An 18,414-nucleotide genomic window follows, 5' to 3' on the forward strand; every position below is an offset into this window, starting at 1 on the left:
TAGTATATTTTGCGTGCCAGTCATTTCTGGACTTTGATAACCGCCCCCCTAAAAGCATCACAAATCTATGTTTGGGTTGTCTAACTTTGAGTTATCCTTCCACTCCATTATGCAATCTCCTTGCATTTCGATATACTCCAAAGAGAATTCTGTGTAGACTGCTCCCCACTCTAAATGACTCCTGGTGCAGTGAAAATACTAAGTGAAATACTGAGATGCGGCAAGTAAACAGTAAACAAGGGTCTGAGGTATCAAAGCATCAAGTTTCTGCCGTGAAGTATCGGACTGTCTGACTGGCAGAGATACACTGAAGATGTGTTTTATTTTATTTTATTTTTAAAGGGCACCTGAATGTATCTTGGCATAACTTTCCTAATAGCTTAAGGATGACATTAAGAGGAATTAGGAATTAGCTGCTCAAGAGCAAAACCTTCTTTTAGCATCCTTAAACATGCTGAGATGTCTGTCATGTTCTCCAGCAAATGTGAGCCGGGCATCTGCCTTCACTGTAACCTTCAAGCAATCATCCTTAAGTAAAACTAGAAGAGAAACAAGTGTGTTTGCTGTGGGATCTAAACAAAGAGGGCGCTCACTGTATTTAAGACCACAATCCACAAACTGCTGAGATTATGTGACAAAATCCAGCTCCTCTCAGTCACAAATGGAGACACCCCTGGATTCAATTCTATCTTTTCTCTCATTTGTCCCTCTCTCCAAAGGCAGGGAAGATCTGAGGTTAATCCTCTCTGCTGCTCTGTAAGGAAGTCAAAGGGAAAAAAAAGGTATAATGCCAGAAAGCTCAAGGAGGCACTTGAGATTAAGCCACTAACTATTGACATTGTTTGAGTGGCAGGTAAAGTCACCTCTGCTCAGCAGCCTTTCATTGCCAGCAGAGAACAAGAACTCCCCCTAGTGGCGCAGGAGGTGAATGACTAATTTGTCATTGAGTTGTTTCTCTCCAGTCACTGAATAACTTGGTGATAAACATGGATGCTAGATATGCCCGATGGCCAGGCTTGTGTTTTATCTTAATTATTCATCTTGTGAGAAACAAGGACTTGGTTTCCACAGCAACCTGTCTCATCTCCTCAGAGTCAGAGAGCCCAGCTAAAACTGAAAAGGTCAAAGCAGAGCACAGGAGGATGGAGGATTATACAGAATCATTGAGAACAGAAAGTATCCAGCGTTGCATATGAAATGAACTCCTCCACACTGCAATGATCGTCGCAGCTGTTTCATTGAGGGATCAAGACTGAGCCGAGCCCAGATGAGAAGTCAGTCAAGTCTCAGATGGGATGAGTAAGTTGGAAATACAGTCAAAGATTTTTTTTTGTTTGTTTTAAAAAAAAAAAACCCACCGGTAGTAAACAGGATGGGAAATGTGGAAAATGTTACGAGGTGTTAACCATTACAGAGCAGCAGTTTCACAGGACAGAGAGGAAGAGACAGAAACCAAATGAGGCCAGATGAAAGAAGAAACAAACTAAAGATTTATTGAAGGCAGCAGAAGATGCAAGAGACAAGAACAGAATGGCAAGGGGGTGGGAGCGGGGCACATACAGAGACACTTCTGTGTTCAGATAGGTTTAATGTCTTTGTGTTACAAAAGTTTTTTTGTTTTTTTTTTGAGTTTTTACAGCTCAAGAGAGCTCAATAGGTCTGTGTTGTTTTATCAAAATATACATGTTTTGAACGTAAAGTGGATATAATCCAAATGATTTTGTGGTACAAAAACATGAATATATACAACCATCAACCCCGCTTCATACAATAACCCCACCCCACCCCCATATATATAAAAAAAAAAAAAAAAAAAAAGAAAAGAAAAATAAAAGCTTTTAACAAAAACCAAAAGGCATATAATCTTCTACACTGTCAACAACACAGCTAAGACTGTGGTTCAATTAGGTATCCATTCTAAAGCAATCTCTACCAAGGTAGGCTCTTTGTAAAGTCATTCGAACAAAAAGAGATACAATATACAGTATAGGTTGGAACCCAAAAAGACATTTCCACATCATGTGACTGTTGTCTAAGGCATCAGGGAAATGGGGGAGGAGGGGGACTGAAGCCTTGTGTACTTGTAAAATAGCAGGAATGTGGGAAAAAAAAAAAACTTTCAAGGAATCACAACACTACAAAACAGCAGGTGGGGTCGGTGGGGGGGTAGAAGATACTTTGGTCCTTAACAGTAATAACCGTCTGCAGCTACATGAAGCTTCGTTAAACCATGCATAATAATCTTTTACAAAAATAGAGACAGAGCGCATCTGTATCTGGTCCAAAACTACAGTGGTCGTGGCTGTGGAAACCGGTGCTTCGAGGCACGCAGGAATGTGACGACGTTTAAGACTTCAGCGTGATGGCGCCAACTTGGACCTATCATTGAGGAAAAGTGCACTAACGAACCTGACTGTGGTGTAAGTGGACACAGACAGGGAATGGGTGGGGGCTGCTGCGCCCTGTAATCTTGTTATCCTGAATTCTGAATTTAAGAAAAAAAAAAAAATATATATATATATACTGGGATTTTAGACGCAGTCCAAGACTGTTGCTTTCAATTGACAAATGCCTCCAAGCTGCCCTCTCACAGGTAGGATTACCTAATCATATGGAGTTAAAGGCATCTTTGCAGACAGGTAAGATAAAACACCTGAACAAGAGGTAAACAAAGTCAACTGACCAGGCCAGAAAAGTATTTTCAGCCTCAGATTAAAAACTCAAGGAGTCAAGGCACTGTGATAATGGTCAAACCCAGCTACTACATAAAGGTGTCAGTTCAGCTTAGAAGTGATAAACATGTAAATGCTAACACTAAAGAAAAAGATAAATGAATATATATGCGTCCACATATAGATGAACATAATATGGTTAAATGAGGGTCCCCAAACACCACTGCCCCTGCTGAGAAGGGACTAAATGGAGGTGAATGGAGGCTGTAAGGCAGGAAGGCTGAGTACAGCTCTACTCCTGCCACAACACACCTAACAGAGCTACATCACCTAGCAAAAATATTAGGCATCTAACTGACTTACATTCATAGTTTCTACATACATATAATGGGAATATATGCATACAAATCCTTAGATAAACACGTGTCTTTAAGGGGAAACAGAAGATTGAATGAGCCACTTTCCCCAATTTTAACAATGCTGGTACATATCAAAAGGCATGATTTTAAAAAAAGGCATTTTGAGAGTCACATCTTTTCCAAATGAAACCAGAGCAATGCTTTGGGCAACCTGGTAGGGGTAAAGTAAGGCACGGGGCTGTGGCTGGAGATAACTGAAAGTAAAATATGTCCTTATTGAATAACTTCAGACAGTGGTATGGATCCCCTGAAGCAAACAGGTGAGTTACAAGAAGATAAAAATAAAAATAGATACTAGAGAAGTAAATTACTGGGTGTTCTGCAAGTTAAAACAAAATCCTTTGTCTCAAACCATTTCTGACTGGCCAAACAGGTTGAAAGTGGCATTTCAAAAAGGCGCACACACTCACTCACACACACACAGATATATCCACACAACTATTATAGTAAAAGGAATGCTGAAGTGTGTCTGGTGTGGATACAATTCATCCACATAAGCATACATCCATGGTGAAGGGTGTTTTTTTTTCTGATTTGGTCTAAAGTGACAGTTCATCAGCTGCCCCTACTTCACCTCCAATACAATAACATGTTTCATTGCAGAACGTTGCCCATGTCACAGGACTCCTCACCCGAAACATTGATGGAACAAATAAATGTTTCATTTATTATCTATTAAATTAGGTTTAGGTACCAAGAACCAGTTGATTGGAAATATTCCACTTACTGATTCCTGAGATAAGTTTGGACCTATTTTTGTACACTGCCTGTTAAACTGGTGCCAATGCATGCAACTAACTTTCACCTCATTACGGGCAGAAACTACTAAGCTTCACAGAAGTAATGAAACTGGAAAATGTAGTGAAAACAACTTCCTAAAAAATGCTGAACTACAGTTTATGACTTTGTAAATCAAAAGAAAATAACTGATTATTTGTTTAACATATTTTGGTTTCTTATGATAGAAAAATTTGCATGGATGAATGTGAACCAAAATCAATAAGTAGAAATGAATACATCCTGTACCCAAACCTTTTAATAATGGGGAATAATTAAAAATGGGGGTGAAGGGAGCAACGTTCTACAAAGAACCACAGCCATAAATATGTAATGGTGGCCATTTCCACTGAAGGCAACTTTGACAAAAGTTACATTCAGGTGGCAACAGACTTGGAGGGAGGAAGAAAAGGCACTCAGATGGTGGACTTTGAGAAGGACACTCGAAGGTGGTGGTTCTCTCCCAGGTCATGGTTGTGGAACTCAATGAGGGACTCAATTGCCTCCTCGACCGAGCCCATCTGGATCAGGGCCATCTTGCGGTCCTTTCTGTTGAATACAGAGAACAATGTGTTCTGAAAATGCTGCACATATTATTGAGGGCTGCTTGCCATTTGCTTTGCTGTAACTGTAAGACTTCCAGAAAGGTGTCTCGTATGCTGCAGGAAAAAATAAATAAATCACAAACAATGAATAACTCTTTATAGCAACTCTGGAGGTTGTACGATGTTCTCAAGAAAGGGAAAAAAAAATATTCAACCACCACTAAGGACAGAACTCAAAATAACTGTGTGTGACTGGACTGAGACTCACTGAAAGAACTTGAAGGCTTTGACTGTGGCTCCTGAGCTGGCAAAAAGCCTCTTGAGGTCATCCTCCACCACAGAAGGCCTGAAGGCAGATGGGAAATAAAAAAAATCAACACAAAGCATTCTTGTGGGTTTACGTTCCCTTTACTCATTTGCATGTTTTGCGTTTATCCACTGGTATGGTGAAAGAGACACAAGAGGCATCATTAAATCTAAAAATGCACCTCTGGAGTAGCACGTTTAGAAAATACTGTCACAACTACTTAATCCTAAGTACCAAATATAGAAAAAGAAAAAGAGTCAGGACTACAAAGGAAAAAGCTTAGAGCACAAAAGCTGCCGGGGAGAGAGTGGGAATAAAAATGAGGCTCTTGCAGCAGCACTCACGGTATGTTGGAGAGGTGGAGTGTTGCAGAGGGTGGGAAGATGTTGGAGTAATTCTTGGAGCCAGGCTTCTTGAAACGATGCAGCGGTGAGTTGCTGTAGTCCTTTGTGAGGCCCTGGTCCTCGTGGCCTTCTCTGGGCAGCTGCACTGTGGTGTGTTTTGAAAATGCCACACGCATGTCCCTGCCATGGAGACGCTGGCCATTCAGGTGGCTCATAGCTGAGAAAGATTAATAAGATGGTCGACAACTGTTTTCACGAACGCCCCACACACACACAAACATCCTTCCACACATAACTCTAAACAACACTATGACTGATTTCACAGTTCAGCACAGACTGACCTTCACATATTTGGACATTAATAGTTTCATTTCTATTACTAACTTAACAAAAGGTCAACTGAGGTTGCTTTAATAGATTATTAATCGATTTCCATCCATATCCTACTTAGTACAAATACATCTACATCACATTAATAAAAATAATTTTTCTGCATACTGTTAGTGTAGTTATGAAGACAAATGAAAATGAACTAGTAAATAATTCCAAAACAGGCCACCAGTCAAGACCTATTCTGTTCACCTAGTTGAAGCCTACAAGGTAAAAGCTCAAAACAATGTATGATAAAATGATGTGAGGCAAAAACAAGATGAAAGAAAATTATAGATCAAAGAAAGCAAAGAGTGTTTTTTGCAGGGCTGCAGTGTAGCTACCTAGCTGAGCCTGTGTGCCATCAGACATCTGGATCAGAGCATTCTCCTTTTTATTGAATAGGATCTTCACTCTCATCACGTCGCCATACACACCTAAGGAGGAAGAGGAAGGTGTCACAAGTGCAACAAAGACAACCACACCCTTAGCAGGAGCCACACAGCCAATCACAGCAACAAAACAATTTAAAACCATCAAATCAAGTACATTAAGATCCATACGGTTAATAAATACTGGCTGATTAATAATTCTTTGTCAGGTTATTCCACTAAATTTCTGTTTAATTCTGCATCTCTAGAACTAATCCTACATAAGCCCTATTTGACAGCTAAAATGGTTACGCTTGGGAAAGGGGAGGTAGTGATTTGAAGGCAAAAATCAAGGAGTAGTAAAACGAGTTGTGGTTCTGATCAGTTTGATCGCTCTACAGTGAAGAAAAAGGTTGATTTCTTGACCAACCTGAGGGCCTAGTAGAGACACATGCAGGAATAAACTAATCATGCACATACCCACATTAAAGTAACAGACAGACTGCAAAAGAATATGGTGACATAATCCGAGGGATATGTCAACTCACAATCACTAAAAAAAGCAGCAGCATTTCATCTTCATATGTTGTGTTACCGAGTGACTCAAGGCAAGCACAGAAAATTCAACCTAAATAAAATGAAATTTGATGAATTTTCACGGTGTAAAATTGATCCATGCAGAACCAAAGAAACTGTTGACTTTATCCTTTTCCTGAGGGTGATGCTTTAGAATTTAGATCAGCTTCCCGTCTCATTCTCAAACAAAATGATCCCCACATTTCTATTTAGTAAGGCAATATTTCCACTGAGGGGCTGTGCTCTTTGAAGATGAAAAACTGCAAATGTCTTTTGCCCCTGGACAGCCAAACACTGCTGTAAAAAATTAAATGAAATGCTGCAGCTTTATGTGGTGTTCTCACCTTACTTTCCTCACACAAACCCACAACAACCAAAACAGGTCATAAAAACCCCAAAACAACCGACACCCCCACCCACTCCATAGCCCTGTAGGCTGATGGCGAGCCATCAGTGGTTTAAAACAAACAAACAAACAAACAAATTAAAAAAACAAAGCCAACAACATAAGACAAGACATGCCCACCTTGCGAGGTAACAGTAGTAATAAAAAAAGGAGATGAAAGGATGATAACGTACCGAAAAGAATAAAGAGGCAGTGTGGCGTAACGCTCTTTAGAGACAGCAGGGGGAGCAGCGGGGCGGGGGAGGGGGCCAAAGGGGGATAGGGAACAGGGAACAGGGGACAGGGGAAAAGAGACGGAGCGGAGTGGAGGACAGTGGAGTGGAGTCGGGACATGTCCGCAGGCCACAGGCAGCGAGGTCCACAGGAAGGCCACAGTACCATGGAGGAAGGAGAGGAGATGAGGGACGAAGAGAATGAAGAAAGGACAAGAAGAGGAGAGGATATGAACAGCATGAGAGAGAGGAGGGAGAAGAGAACAGACGAAGATGTGGTGGGCGAATGAAAGAAGTGGAGGGGCAGATGATGATCGGAGGGGGCCAGAGAGGTTGTGCCAATGTTGTGTTGTTGTATTTTAAATTTGTGGGTGATGTCCAAATTGGGAACAAAGAATTGTGGAGAAAGATGGTTGGTTGGGTGAAAGGAGGAGTGGTCACAGTAGTAACAGGAGTGGCAGAGGGGAGAGGAGGACAGAAGGAACAATTGGTCGTGGGACGTGCAGTCAGTTGGCAAGAGTTGAGGTGAGGGGGGGGGTTTAAAACAAAAAAGAGGGAGGGGGGGACAGAGAAAGAAGAGAGAGAAAAAGGAAGTAAAAAAAAACAAGGTCAGTATACACAAAGAAATGTAGTGCTTCAGACAGTAGAACTGGCTAAATTAAAATGCACTGTCACTATGGGAACACTAGGAGAAAAAGAAGAGAAAAAAGATTAACAATGAAATACAGAAAAAGGCAGAGACAATATGTACTTTTAAATTACAGGCTATGTTTGTTTAAATTATAATATAATAAAACATTGAAATGTGAATTTTTAGAATCCTGTTCCAACTTAAAAGCTAATCTGAAAAAAATCAACATGTTGATTGCAATGACTACATTACTACAGTAAATGTAATGTGTGACAGACTACTTACATATTCTACAGACTAAAAACAAACAAACTCCAAAACAAAAAACTGAATCATGGACATGATTGTTTCTTTTAAAAAATACAAATAAAAAAGTAATATTGTCTCTCCAACAACTCAAGAATGATTTAAACTAATGGACAAAAATGAAGATATGAAATGGTAAGTTCAATAAAAGAAGTTAGTGTTTTGAATAAACTTAAAATTCACAGTGAGCAAAGTGGCAGGTCAGAAATGCAGCAGGTTTGGTCAAACACAGAGAGGTCCTGGAAGAGAAGAGTTTTTGACTCGCTGACCCCCTTTCCATTAAAAACATGTACTCCAACTAGTCTGATCAAATGGAGGAGATGGGAAAAAACACTGGACCTCTTCAACAAATGGATCGAGATCTATGGCTCATAGTTTAAAGAAATGGCACTGAAACTTTTGAGTATTTCTCAGCACTGCACTGACAGACGCCAAACGTAAAAACGGTTTAAGTCTAGAGAGTGTACTGACCTGAGGGTTCAGGTTGCTGACCAACAAGACATTGTGTCCTGCAGAGGGGGCAAGCCCTGACAGGCCGAGTCGGCTAGCGGCTGCTGCTGCAGCTGCCATGCCACCATGGCCTACACCCAGGGAAGCCAGGGCACTGGGAATGCCAGGCACGGACAAACCTAAGAGGAACAAAATATTAATTACTGTCATCTTACTTCTCTCCTCATGGCGAAGAGATCTATTGAGAGGGATCTGACAAATAAATTAAAATAAATAAATGAACTGTGTTCACATTAAGGGCAATTAAATAGTGCACATAGGGAATATTTGGAGTAGGAATACAGATCTTATTATAAATGGATGGCTGAGAGGAAGTTTGTGTCCTGACCTGCTGTTTGTTGGATCGCAAAGGTTGGGGGGAAGGCATGGGCTCCACCATAGGGAGAGGCTGAGATTATGCCTGGTGCCGCTGGAATAAGGATCGACAAGTGAAAATAAGAATACAAATGATTCTATCCAATCAATGCTCGCGATCATGATTCGGGTCCCAATCTTACCAAAAGCAGCTGCTGCCATGGTCTGGGGGTCAATGGATGGCTGTGCATCTGCAGTGGGAAGGTCTGGCCGGGTGTAATCCCTGCTCTTGTCATTGTTGTACTTGACATTGAGGCTGGTGAGTTTGGAAAAGCTGATTCTCAGGGTACAGCAGGCATTGTAGATGTTCTGCCCATCCAGAGACTGAAACAGATTTAGAGCATAAAACTTGAGTCAACTGTGTGATGTGTTTTACACCGCTCGACACTGAGAACACAATGCATTGTAGCTGCAATGCTTTACTTTAATTTGTTTCTTTGGTCATAATGCAATCAAACTCTTACGGTGACAACACCCAGCCACCCAACCGTAACAAGCTCAGACAAAACATCTCGACAAAGAGCATTAGCAGCACCAGTCTTACCAGTTTGGCATGCTGAGCGGTCATGCCATCGGCATACTGGATCAGAGCCTGGAACTGGTTGTTCTTAGTGAAAGTAATAATCTTCAGCACAGTGCCGAATTTAGAGAAAATCTGCAAAGGGGAGATGGCACAATTAGGGATGACAAAACTTTGTCGCACAAATTCTCAGTACAACTGTAATGGAAGATAAACAACTGGGAAACCTTGGAATACATTTGCGTATTTATTTTTAGAACACAGTCCCACTACTACCTATAAGTACATTTTGTAGTACCACCAGATTTGTCAAACAGGGAATGTAATAAATGGGAGCCGTTGACAAACATTCCTTAAATAAATAATGAATGTGGCTTTAATATCCACCACCCAAGGTACAAAATCTGTTCAAAAATTGAAAAAGGAATTGGCGGGTCTGTAGTTTAAATTCCGATTCCTGAAACCTGTAAAACAATGATGTCACTACAGTGGCTCAACCAAACCACAAAATGTGCATGTACCTGGTGTAGTACATCCAGGGTGACAGGGTAGAAGAGGTTTTCCACTATGACTCTGAGGACAGGACTTTGGGCTGCAGCTCCTCCGATGCTACCTGCATCTGTGGAAATGGCCATGCTTCCCATCCCACCCCCATGCAGTGCATTGACTGCCTGCAGAGCTGCCTGTGCACGCTACGGGGAAATGACAGAGGCACTTATTCATAAGGACACGGAAAGTATGCAGTAACAAAGTAGTATATGAATGTGGGTGAGAATTCATTGTTCAAGGAGACTGTCATACTTTTAGTGAGGTGCAATGAACTTTCTACACAAAATTTATATGAATTAATTTGAGACTTAGCGGAATGAAATGCTACTTTTCATGCATTTAGCTAACACCATAAGTCTTAGTATTTAGCACTGAGCACAAATGTAAATCTTAAATCTTCATTAAATATGAAAAGTGAGAGCCCTGGAGTGTGCGAATGCACGCCCTTACCACTTGGTTGGGGGAGTTGTCCGTCTTCAGCTCCTTATGGGTTGAGTACTGCATGTAAATGGGATGGTTTCTGATGACAGGAGTGACAGAGGAGTAGTAGCTCACCATTGTCTGTGCACACTCTTCACTGTTCAGCTCCAAGAATGCCTACAGGAGACAAACAGAAACATTCAACTGGTTTCTCCCATCACATAAAATAATAACTATAATGTGGCACTTTGAGGCTACATTTATTAACTACTCCCTATCATTTAGCAGGTCTCTTGTCGACCTCATTAATTATGAGCGCTTTCACTGCACAGTTAAAATCCATTCTCAGCACACTTTGTTTATTTGTTGCCAGATCTTCTTTGACATCTATAAACATTTTGCAGAAAACTGCAGGTAAAAGAAAACAGGAGATAATGAAGACATTCAAGAGAAATTCAATGTCTTCCGGCAGGAAATCTCAGCATGTAGAATTCTCAACCTACCCACTAAACCATGAGGATGTGACAAAAGGGTCATTGTCAGGACAGAGGGCTAGAGAGCTGATTCCTTGTTCTTGGCCTAAAGAGAAATTTTACCCAGGAGTGCAAAACATACAGGTTTGGCGAGAAGACCTGCATATACCCGTTCTTACCTGGTTTTTCCCTTTCAGCATCAGCAGATTAGTGACCTTCCCAAAGGGCAGTCCTAGACCAATAACCTCAGCCTCATTTATGTCGTTAGGAAGCTTGCGTACATGGACCACACGTGACGGAACACCAGGACTGCGGACGTCACCTTTGAATTTTTTGGTGTCGTTGCCATTGGCTGCCAGAAAAAAACAGAAGCAGATACAATCAGGGAGGGAACAGAAGGCTCTGGCTCTTCTTGAATAATGGATTGATTGTCATGGCAACACAAACAAACCAGACACGACAAGCACTTCCATAAAAAGGATTCATCCCTCCATAGCAACCCCCCTACCTGAGTTCATGATATAGGGCCCGTTGGATATGCAGGAAGAAAAGAGTTCGTCGGATCCCCTCTGCAGAAGGAGAGAAAACAATGGTTCACTTCAGTGCATTCACCAATGAGGGCACAGCATGGCAGGTGGACAGCACAGCTCTCATATTACTGAGCCATTGTGTGATAAAGCAGGAAGTAATCTGATAACCAGGAGGACTGACAAAACGCGCCTGAGAAAAACTCCACCTTTCTCACCAGGAAGAACTAAGTGACCTAGCTTTTCAGCAGGGATATTTAACTTGCTGGCATTATCATGCCTTCCCATTCAATTGCATGCTCTTTTCTAACAGTGTGGCCTTATATCTGATTTGGGAATAATGTGCCAAATTATCATGTTTTACCAACAGTCACTCAAAGGGAACTATTCAGCTTTAAGCACGCATATCAGCAATAAAAACTAAGAGCAGCTGTCAGTCATTAGAACCCATATTCTCATAATTCTCACTTAGAGGAAGGATAACATGCTGAAGCACTCTGGACTGGAAGACAAGACGGGGCTATTCACAGGCCACACTTGTTTACTCTTTGCTGAAACAGGCTTGACTGCCCTCTCTCACTCTCTCTCTCTCTCTCTTTAGTAGATATAAAGTGCTGTTTCAGGGTTGTGTGTGTGTTTGTGGTTGTGGGAGATGAAGTATAGCAGTCACAAGAAGTGGCTCAGCGGCCTAAGCTCTGCTACACTCTACAATGAAGGTCCTGTTTGGGCTGAGACTAGGGGCATTGTTACACGGCAGCACACAAACATATGGAACCCCAATGACACTCTGAGAGTTGAAGAGCCCTGGAGCACTTTAACAACAACCAGTCCTGCAGGTCTGCCAGCATTCTTCTCTACAATGTGAATCCTGGCCTTTAAATATGCAAGGTGTCTGGGGTGGGGGTTTCCAGCCAGGCTGCAAGGCAGGAATAAGGTGATTCAAGAAAGAACATTTGGTGGTGCCTCTATAGACCGTACAACAACAGTGTGGGGTACCGAGTCAGCTGCAAGAGCACAACATTTTAAGGAGTGGTGTAAACTACCCTTTGACCTCCAGATGGTTTGGCTGACTCAAACACTCTCACTTTGAGGCCCACACAAATATGGTCCGCTATCTAGATCCATGAATTTTGAGACATCTGCCTTTACACCGAAGCATACATATCACATCAATCACTAAATTAAGAATACTAAGATGCATAACAGACAGACAAAACTCAAACTGATACAATGAATGGTGTTATTAAGCATGAGATGTATCGAAATAAAGCCAGTTAGCTCATATTGGTTCTCAGTATAAAAAAAAATGAGTATAAAACCAGAGGCTTGCAATATAGATAATACAGAATGAGGGAGTGGCGTGTTCTAGTTGGTGGGAAGAAAATGTAAACAAACAAAACAAACAATATTTCTTTGATGAATGTGCCAGGGGCAAAAGCAAGCCCTGAGAAATGAAGGAAGTGGCTCCAGTCTGACTCAGTGGTTGTGGGTGGGCAGCATCACACTATCAGTCAGCAGACCAACTCCAAACAGGAAGCGCAGAAAGATCAGGCCTGCTTCCAGGGCTTTGCTAAACTTCCTCCTGGGGACTGATGGTTACTGTTCCATGGCAGGGCTTGCTTTCTTGCGCTCTCCCTCTACTTCCTCATTTCTAATAATAGCCACAGAGCTAAGGCAGTCTACAGTGCAGAGCAGGAACATCAAGTCAGATACAAAAAGAGAACTGTGTAACAATTGACTTAAGAATATAGCTAAGGTTTTTAGAGGGAGTGTGGTAGAGAGTGTGGAGCTGCACAAAGGGATAAGTCACAAAACCAACGGGGGAAAAAAATGTAACTTAGAAATGGTTTCTTAGTTGACTCCAACACAGTGCCAAACCCATTTTTCCAACACAAATGCACTAAATGTGTATTGACTTGCTCACATCCTTTGTTTGCTCAGGATGCTGACATTATAATAGCAACCTTCAGAAGACGATGACACATTGCTGGCCCACATACTGAAACTGTTACGCAGCTTCCTCTTGCTGACAATGGCCTACCTTGAACTGAATTTTAAAAAGTGAACATGGACTGGAGGCGATTCCCTAGCTCTATGTGCCACATCACACCTGGCTTGCATTGCATCAGAGAAAAAGGAAACAACATGGGGTCTCCAACTATAAGTCAGCTCTTGAAAAGGAAAACATTAAGGTCTTTTAAGGAAACTAAATCTGAGAGAATTCGATTGTACTATGCTGAGGAGAGGGAGGGTGAATATCTTGCGGGAAAAGCACAAAGAAGCACAGGTATAGACATGTTTGTTCACTCTGATCAGCCTTTGCCAGTGGAGGGGGCAGGGAACTGTGCTTCACCAGGGGGCTGGAGGGGGGAGATTGGAATGCAACCGCGGAATGCCAGACGCTCTGCCCAGACAGAATAATTACAGATTCCAGTAAGGCAGTACTCCATAACTCAGCATCTTCATTGCCACAGCACATCAAATCCAGAAAAAATAAAAGTTAAAGAAAAAAGGAATCATGTTCAGGAGCTAAATCATCAGTATTGATCAGCACCCATTAAACGGTGCATTGTTAACATGTCGAAGATCAACAAGGCCAACTGAAGTGAATAAAGGGGGTGGGGTGTGTCCCTGTTGCGGGCGTGTGTATCAGAGTGCTTGTTTAAACAGTGTAAAGACCTTTGCCCAGGAGGATGAGAACAGTTGCAGGAGGATGGCTACAGCCCTAAGTTGAGTTCAATTACTCTCACTACACATAGCTCCCACCAAGGCCCTGTGGCCAAGGGTTACTACTTCAGCAAGCATTTTTATTGAGCACGCAAGTTAACAACCAGCAGCTTGCCAAAAACAAATGTGTTACCGCTTCAACAAGTTTGCGCACATCATTGCTTTGCAAACACAAACATGTAGAGAAGAGCTGCTTTTTCAGTTACGTAAGAATACAACACCTCCCTTAGCTCAACCCCCGAGACTATATTTTGCTGATTCATTTCACTTGTGCTGGTCAAGTAGTCTTGTGAGATGACTTGTGAAATCACACTGAATAAATATCAAGCACCAGGGCAGGACTCAGCTGCTTTCTTAGCATTCCAGAAAGGCCAATAGCCTATTAAGGAACACACAAAATAAACAACAGGAAGTTTCATTTCCCCCAACAGCCTCACAACCCAACAGAAACAGCACGGGAAAGCAAAGCCCCACCTCAGATAATCTATTTTAATGGAATTATCAAACATTCCATGTCAACCATCTAGCTGCAAACTCTATGTGCTGACCATTCATAAATCTTTTAAAGGAGAGCTGTCTGCAACTGCAAACTCATTTCACATAAGAAATGGCTCCGGACCTCCGTACTTCTATCATTATAGAGGAAACTCTTGCAAACTGACCGTCTATGTTATTCAAATCCCCAATGTCGACACAACTCTTTTCAATTTCCACTCTGACTTGTAAAGAGTCTCTCAAACCTCTGTTACCTAAAAATTAATATGGATAATATGGGCTGTAGTGTTTCAATAAGAGCCACTTTTAAACTACAAAACCTATTCTTTGAACTGACAACTGCATCGATATTGCAATTAATGCCAGTCCCAAATGTGACATCAATGATTACATCAACATTTCTCAAAAACAAAGAACACATTTATACTTATGGCATTCATGCTGACGCCTAAATGAGGGAAAGTGAAGACAGACAGAGCTGCAAAGAGAAAATGATTTAAAAAAAACGCCTACCTTTGTGCCAACTGATATGTCATGGACACCGCTGTAAAAGAGAAAGAAAGTTCAAAATTACACAGGAAATCAATGAATATCTCCCACAATCTATCACAAGATCTTGTTAAACAATTCATCACTCTGCAAAGACGGAGCCTTAACGACATGAATGCTACAGTGCTGTTCAAGCGAAAGCAAAGAGACTTCCTCATTCAGATGGTCCTTCATGTACGGTGTACAAGTCGAGCTACAAAGCCAGTCATGCAAAAACATACAAAATACTTACTCAATTTCAGGGACGTAGCCGGATCCCAGAGGGTACAAGTCAGCGTCTAGGCGGCTGTAGTAGGTTGGCAAAACATAAAGAGCAAACTTTAGAGTGGACACTTAGAAGACGTATGAAATAAATCTCGAAAAACAATTCGCTGAACGTATTGCTGGACGAATTCAACGCAATATTTATTTACAATGCATTGAAAGTCCTTTAAACTGTCGAATTCAACTGATCAAAAGAGCAGAACACGTTTGACTGAAACAACGCGCTATTGTGTATCCTATCCTGTTTAGATTACCCGATGTAGAAATCTCCGAGTGAATCAACGAAAAATGCTCAGGCCAGACATCTTCAACATGGCCCTGGCACTCCGCACATAAATGAATGCGGAAATGAGACACGTTGCTCTAGCTAGCGCTCCAGCTCCCGTGAAACCAAGTTACCAAGGTACAGTTAGCCAACGTTAACTAATACCTGCTTTAGCAAACGACGGAGTGCTATTCGTACGTTTCTAAAAATGAAAAGGGTCACTTCATACTTCAGTTCTCATTAAGTTGCGTCTGCTTAGTGTACAGAATACGCTAAAATATGCCCGTTTAAACGTTCACATAACTAACGTTTGCGAGCAGTACCGACGGCTAGCAGCTGCTAACCTATTTAGCATACGCTCCTGCTAACTGTTGCATGTTTTGGTGAAGAAAAAAAAAACACTTTCAAAACTTTCCCGATCTAACGGTTAAGTAAAACGGCCACCGGAATGAAAATATCTTAATAAGAAATCGAAATATGAAGAGAAACATCTCAAAGATCGCTTTGACTTGTAAAATTTAATCTTAAGTGTCGTTCTTTTTCACTTACCCGTCCATTGCACAAGAAAAAAACTGCAGGTCTGAAGCGAAGGTAGGGCGGCAGACTTGCTTGATTTTCTTACAAAATGGCTGAACACACGGAGGCGAGCGCTGATTAGTCCAGGCACTTTCAAGAGCCAAAAGCAGGCGGGGACAAGCCTCGACTTAAGTCGCCATTGGACAAGACGACTATCATTTTATGAAAAAAAGACGGCCGCGGCAAATTTCCAGTACATCATATCAAACTGTAACGTTTGATTGAGTTTCATGTGATGAAAAGCGTACATTGAGTCAAGAATGCTTCCTTAGACGGGACGAGGACAAAAGGAAGGGATTGCAGTTAAACATATTGGCTCTAAAATACGTAGTAATAAATACCTATACAACATGTCGGCAACAAAAACAAACATTCAAGGATGAATACTAAGAAAGTGTTCTTAGAAGTTCATTTAAATTATCACCAGTTTCTATTATAGTGGTGTTGTGTTCAGTGTAAGAAAGCAGTAATGGAAGAAGTATTGAGTTCCCGTACGTGAACAAATTTAACAATACTGTAGTGTAAAATTACTCCATAATACTGTAAGTGTCGTACACCCAGAATCGTACAGAAGTGTAATCTGTTTAAAGTATCATAAGTGAAAGATGACCAATGTGAATGTTATGGCTTATATTACAGTAATTCTTTAATTCTTCTTTCCACACTGGTCATCAAGGGTTGAATGTGAGGGTGTCTTAAAATGTAAAGTTGAGAGGTAACATTTACCCTCGGGATCAATAAAGTATCTATCTGTCTACAGTAATGAAATGGCTGATGAGAGCCATATGACCTGAGAAATCGTCACATGGTTATGTGTGTGCAGTAATTTGTTCCTGGAAAATATGACCTGTGTACTGTGCTGAAACACTGTCACAGCAGAGGACTATATGTTGATTTCATGATTGTGTCACAGATACTGTTGGGGTGGGGTGGGGGGTATAAGTAGTTTTATTGCTTTATGATGTTTGCATGCCTATCTTAATCTGTGTCTCATAGTGGAGTACCTTAGGCTTACATGTAACAAACTATTAGAAAGGTAATTATATAACCGCAGTGAGATTTAACTTTGCCCTAGTGGGGCTGATTTTTGTGTTGGGACTTCTTATCCTGGAAACATACTTTTTACTTTAACCGTTCTAACATATTTTAAATAAAAACTTCCATCTCCTTATTATTTCCAATGACATTTTATATTCCAGTGGTCAAATCCAAAGCAGTGATGTTTTTCTTCCAAGACTATACGTGTATGTTGATGCTTGTGTGGAAAAGCTCGGGCGTGACCTAAAAACATCACAAAATATATTCCGTGTCTTGTCATGTGGAACACTTCTGTCACTTCTATTAAAAGGTAAGATCTGCCTCGTCACAGAGAATGTGTCTACACCCTGAATGTGCCACATTCATACTTTGCTGAAGAGATTTCTTAGATTGTCAGAAGCCGAACTGCTACGGCATAAAGCAGTGTAATTATAAGCTGCTGAATAGTGCATATCTGACCTCCACTGATGAATCCTTTGTTTCTATGCCCCACTGTCTTTGTCTCCCCATTTATCCCAGCCCCCGTCCCTCTCCCCCTCACACACACCCTACAGTCCGCTTGACAATATTGAACCTAACCTCCAAAACGGTAGATGTGTGCTCTCTAGTGGCTTGTTCTGGGTAGTGCACTTTACAGAGTATCCCAGCCAGCTGAGGCATGATGTCGAAGTCCTGTTTATGTTCAATATACTGCTGTCTGTTTCATTTATCCATCCTGTCTTAAATATTTCTCTTCAAATCACACCTCTGATCTTACTCTTCTACATTAGTCTTTCTACATAAATGACAGGTACACTTTATAGACAAAAGTATTGGGACTCCTCTTTATCCTTGAATTCAGGTGTGGCGAGCCAGGTCTTTTGGTACAACATCAGTGCCTGACCCCACAAAGGCTCCACTGCATGAATGAGGACCCCCCCCCCCCCACCACACACACACACACACACACAGAAATACTCCAAAATCCCACCGAAAGCCTTCTCAGAGGAGTGGAAGCTGCCACACATGCAAAGAGACTGACTCCATACCAATGTGCATGCACTTAGAATGTAATGTCACCAAAGTGTCCCAATACTTTTCTCTATACAGTGTAATTCAACTGTATACTGTTTTTCTCCTTTTTGTTATTTATTACAAACCAATTATATTAGTCCTACAAGAAAAAGCTAGTTTATTTGCATATCACTGTGTGTACTTTTACTCAGGAGGGTG

At 41.4% G+C, this 18,414-nt stretch overlaps 1 protein-coding gene across 2 annotated transcripts; it reads right to left on the minus strand.

Annotated features, from left to right (window-relative positions):
* Window positions 1-1,467: 1,467 nt before the first annotated feature.
* Window positions 1,468-16,259, minus strand: LOC124071872 (polypyrimidine tract-binding protein 1-like). 2 transcript variants are annotated; one of them, XM_046412886.1, is made up of 16 exons: window positions 16,138-16,259; window positions 15,292-15,345; window positions 15,024-15,054; window positions 11,270-11,330; window positions 10,941-11,113; window positions 10,319-10,465; window positions 9,841-10,011; window positions 9,344-9,454; window positions 8,943-9,123; window positions 8,774-8,854; window positions 8,407-8,564; window positions 6,960-6,993; window positions 5,778-5,870; window positions 5,065-5,281; window positions 4,682-4,759; window positions 1,468-4,417 (listed from the first exon to the last, which is right to left on the minus strand). In XM_046412886.1, exons 1-16 carry the CDS (start codon window positions 16,143-16,145, stop codon window positions 4,285-4,287), a joined length of 1,731 nt encoding a protein of 576 aa, XP_046268842.1. In that variant the 5' UTR covers window positions 16,146-16,259; the 3' UTR covers window positions 1,468-4,284. The 2 variants fall into 2 exon arrangements, with proteins under 2 accessions (XP_046268842.1, XP_046268843.1); XM_046412887.1 differs by lacking the exon at window positions 16,138-16,259 and adding an exon at window positions 15,578-16,030.
* Between the last annotated feature and the right edge of the window lie 2,155 nt (window positions 16,260-18,414).

The sequence above is a fragment of the Scatophagus argus genome, chromosome 15 (genome assembly GCF_020382885.2).
Source record: "Scatophagus argus isolate fScaArg1 chromosome 15, fScaArg1.pri, whole genome shotgun sequence".
Classification (NCBI taxonomy): Eukaryota; Metazoa; Chordata; class Actinopteri; family Scatophagidae; genus Scatophagus; species Scatophagus argus.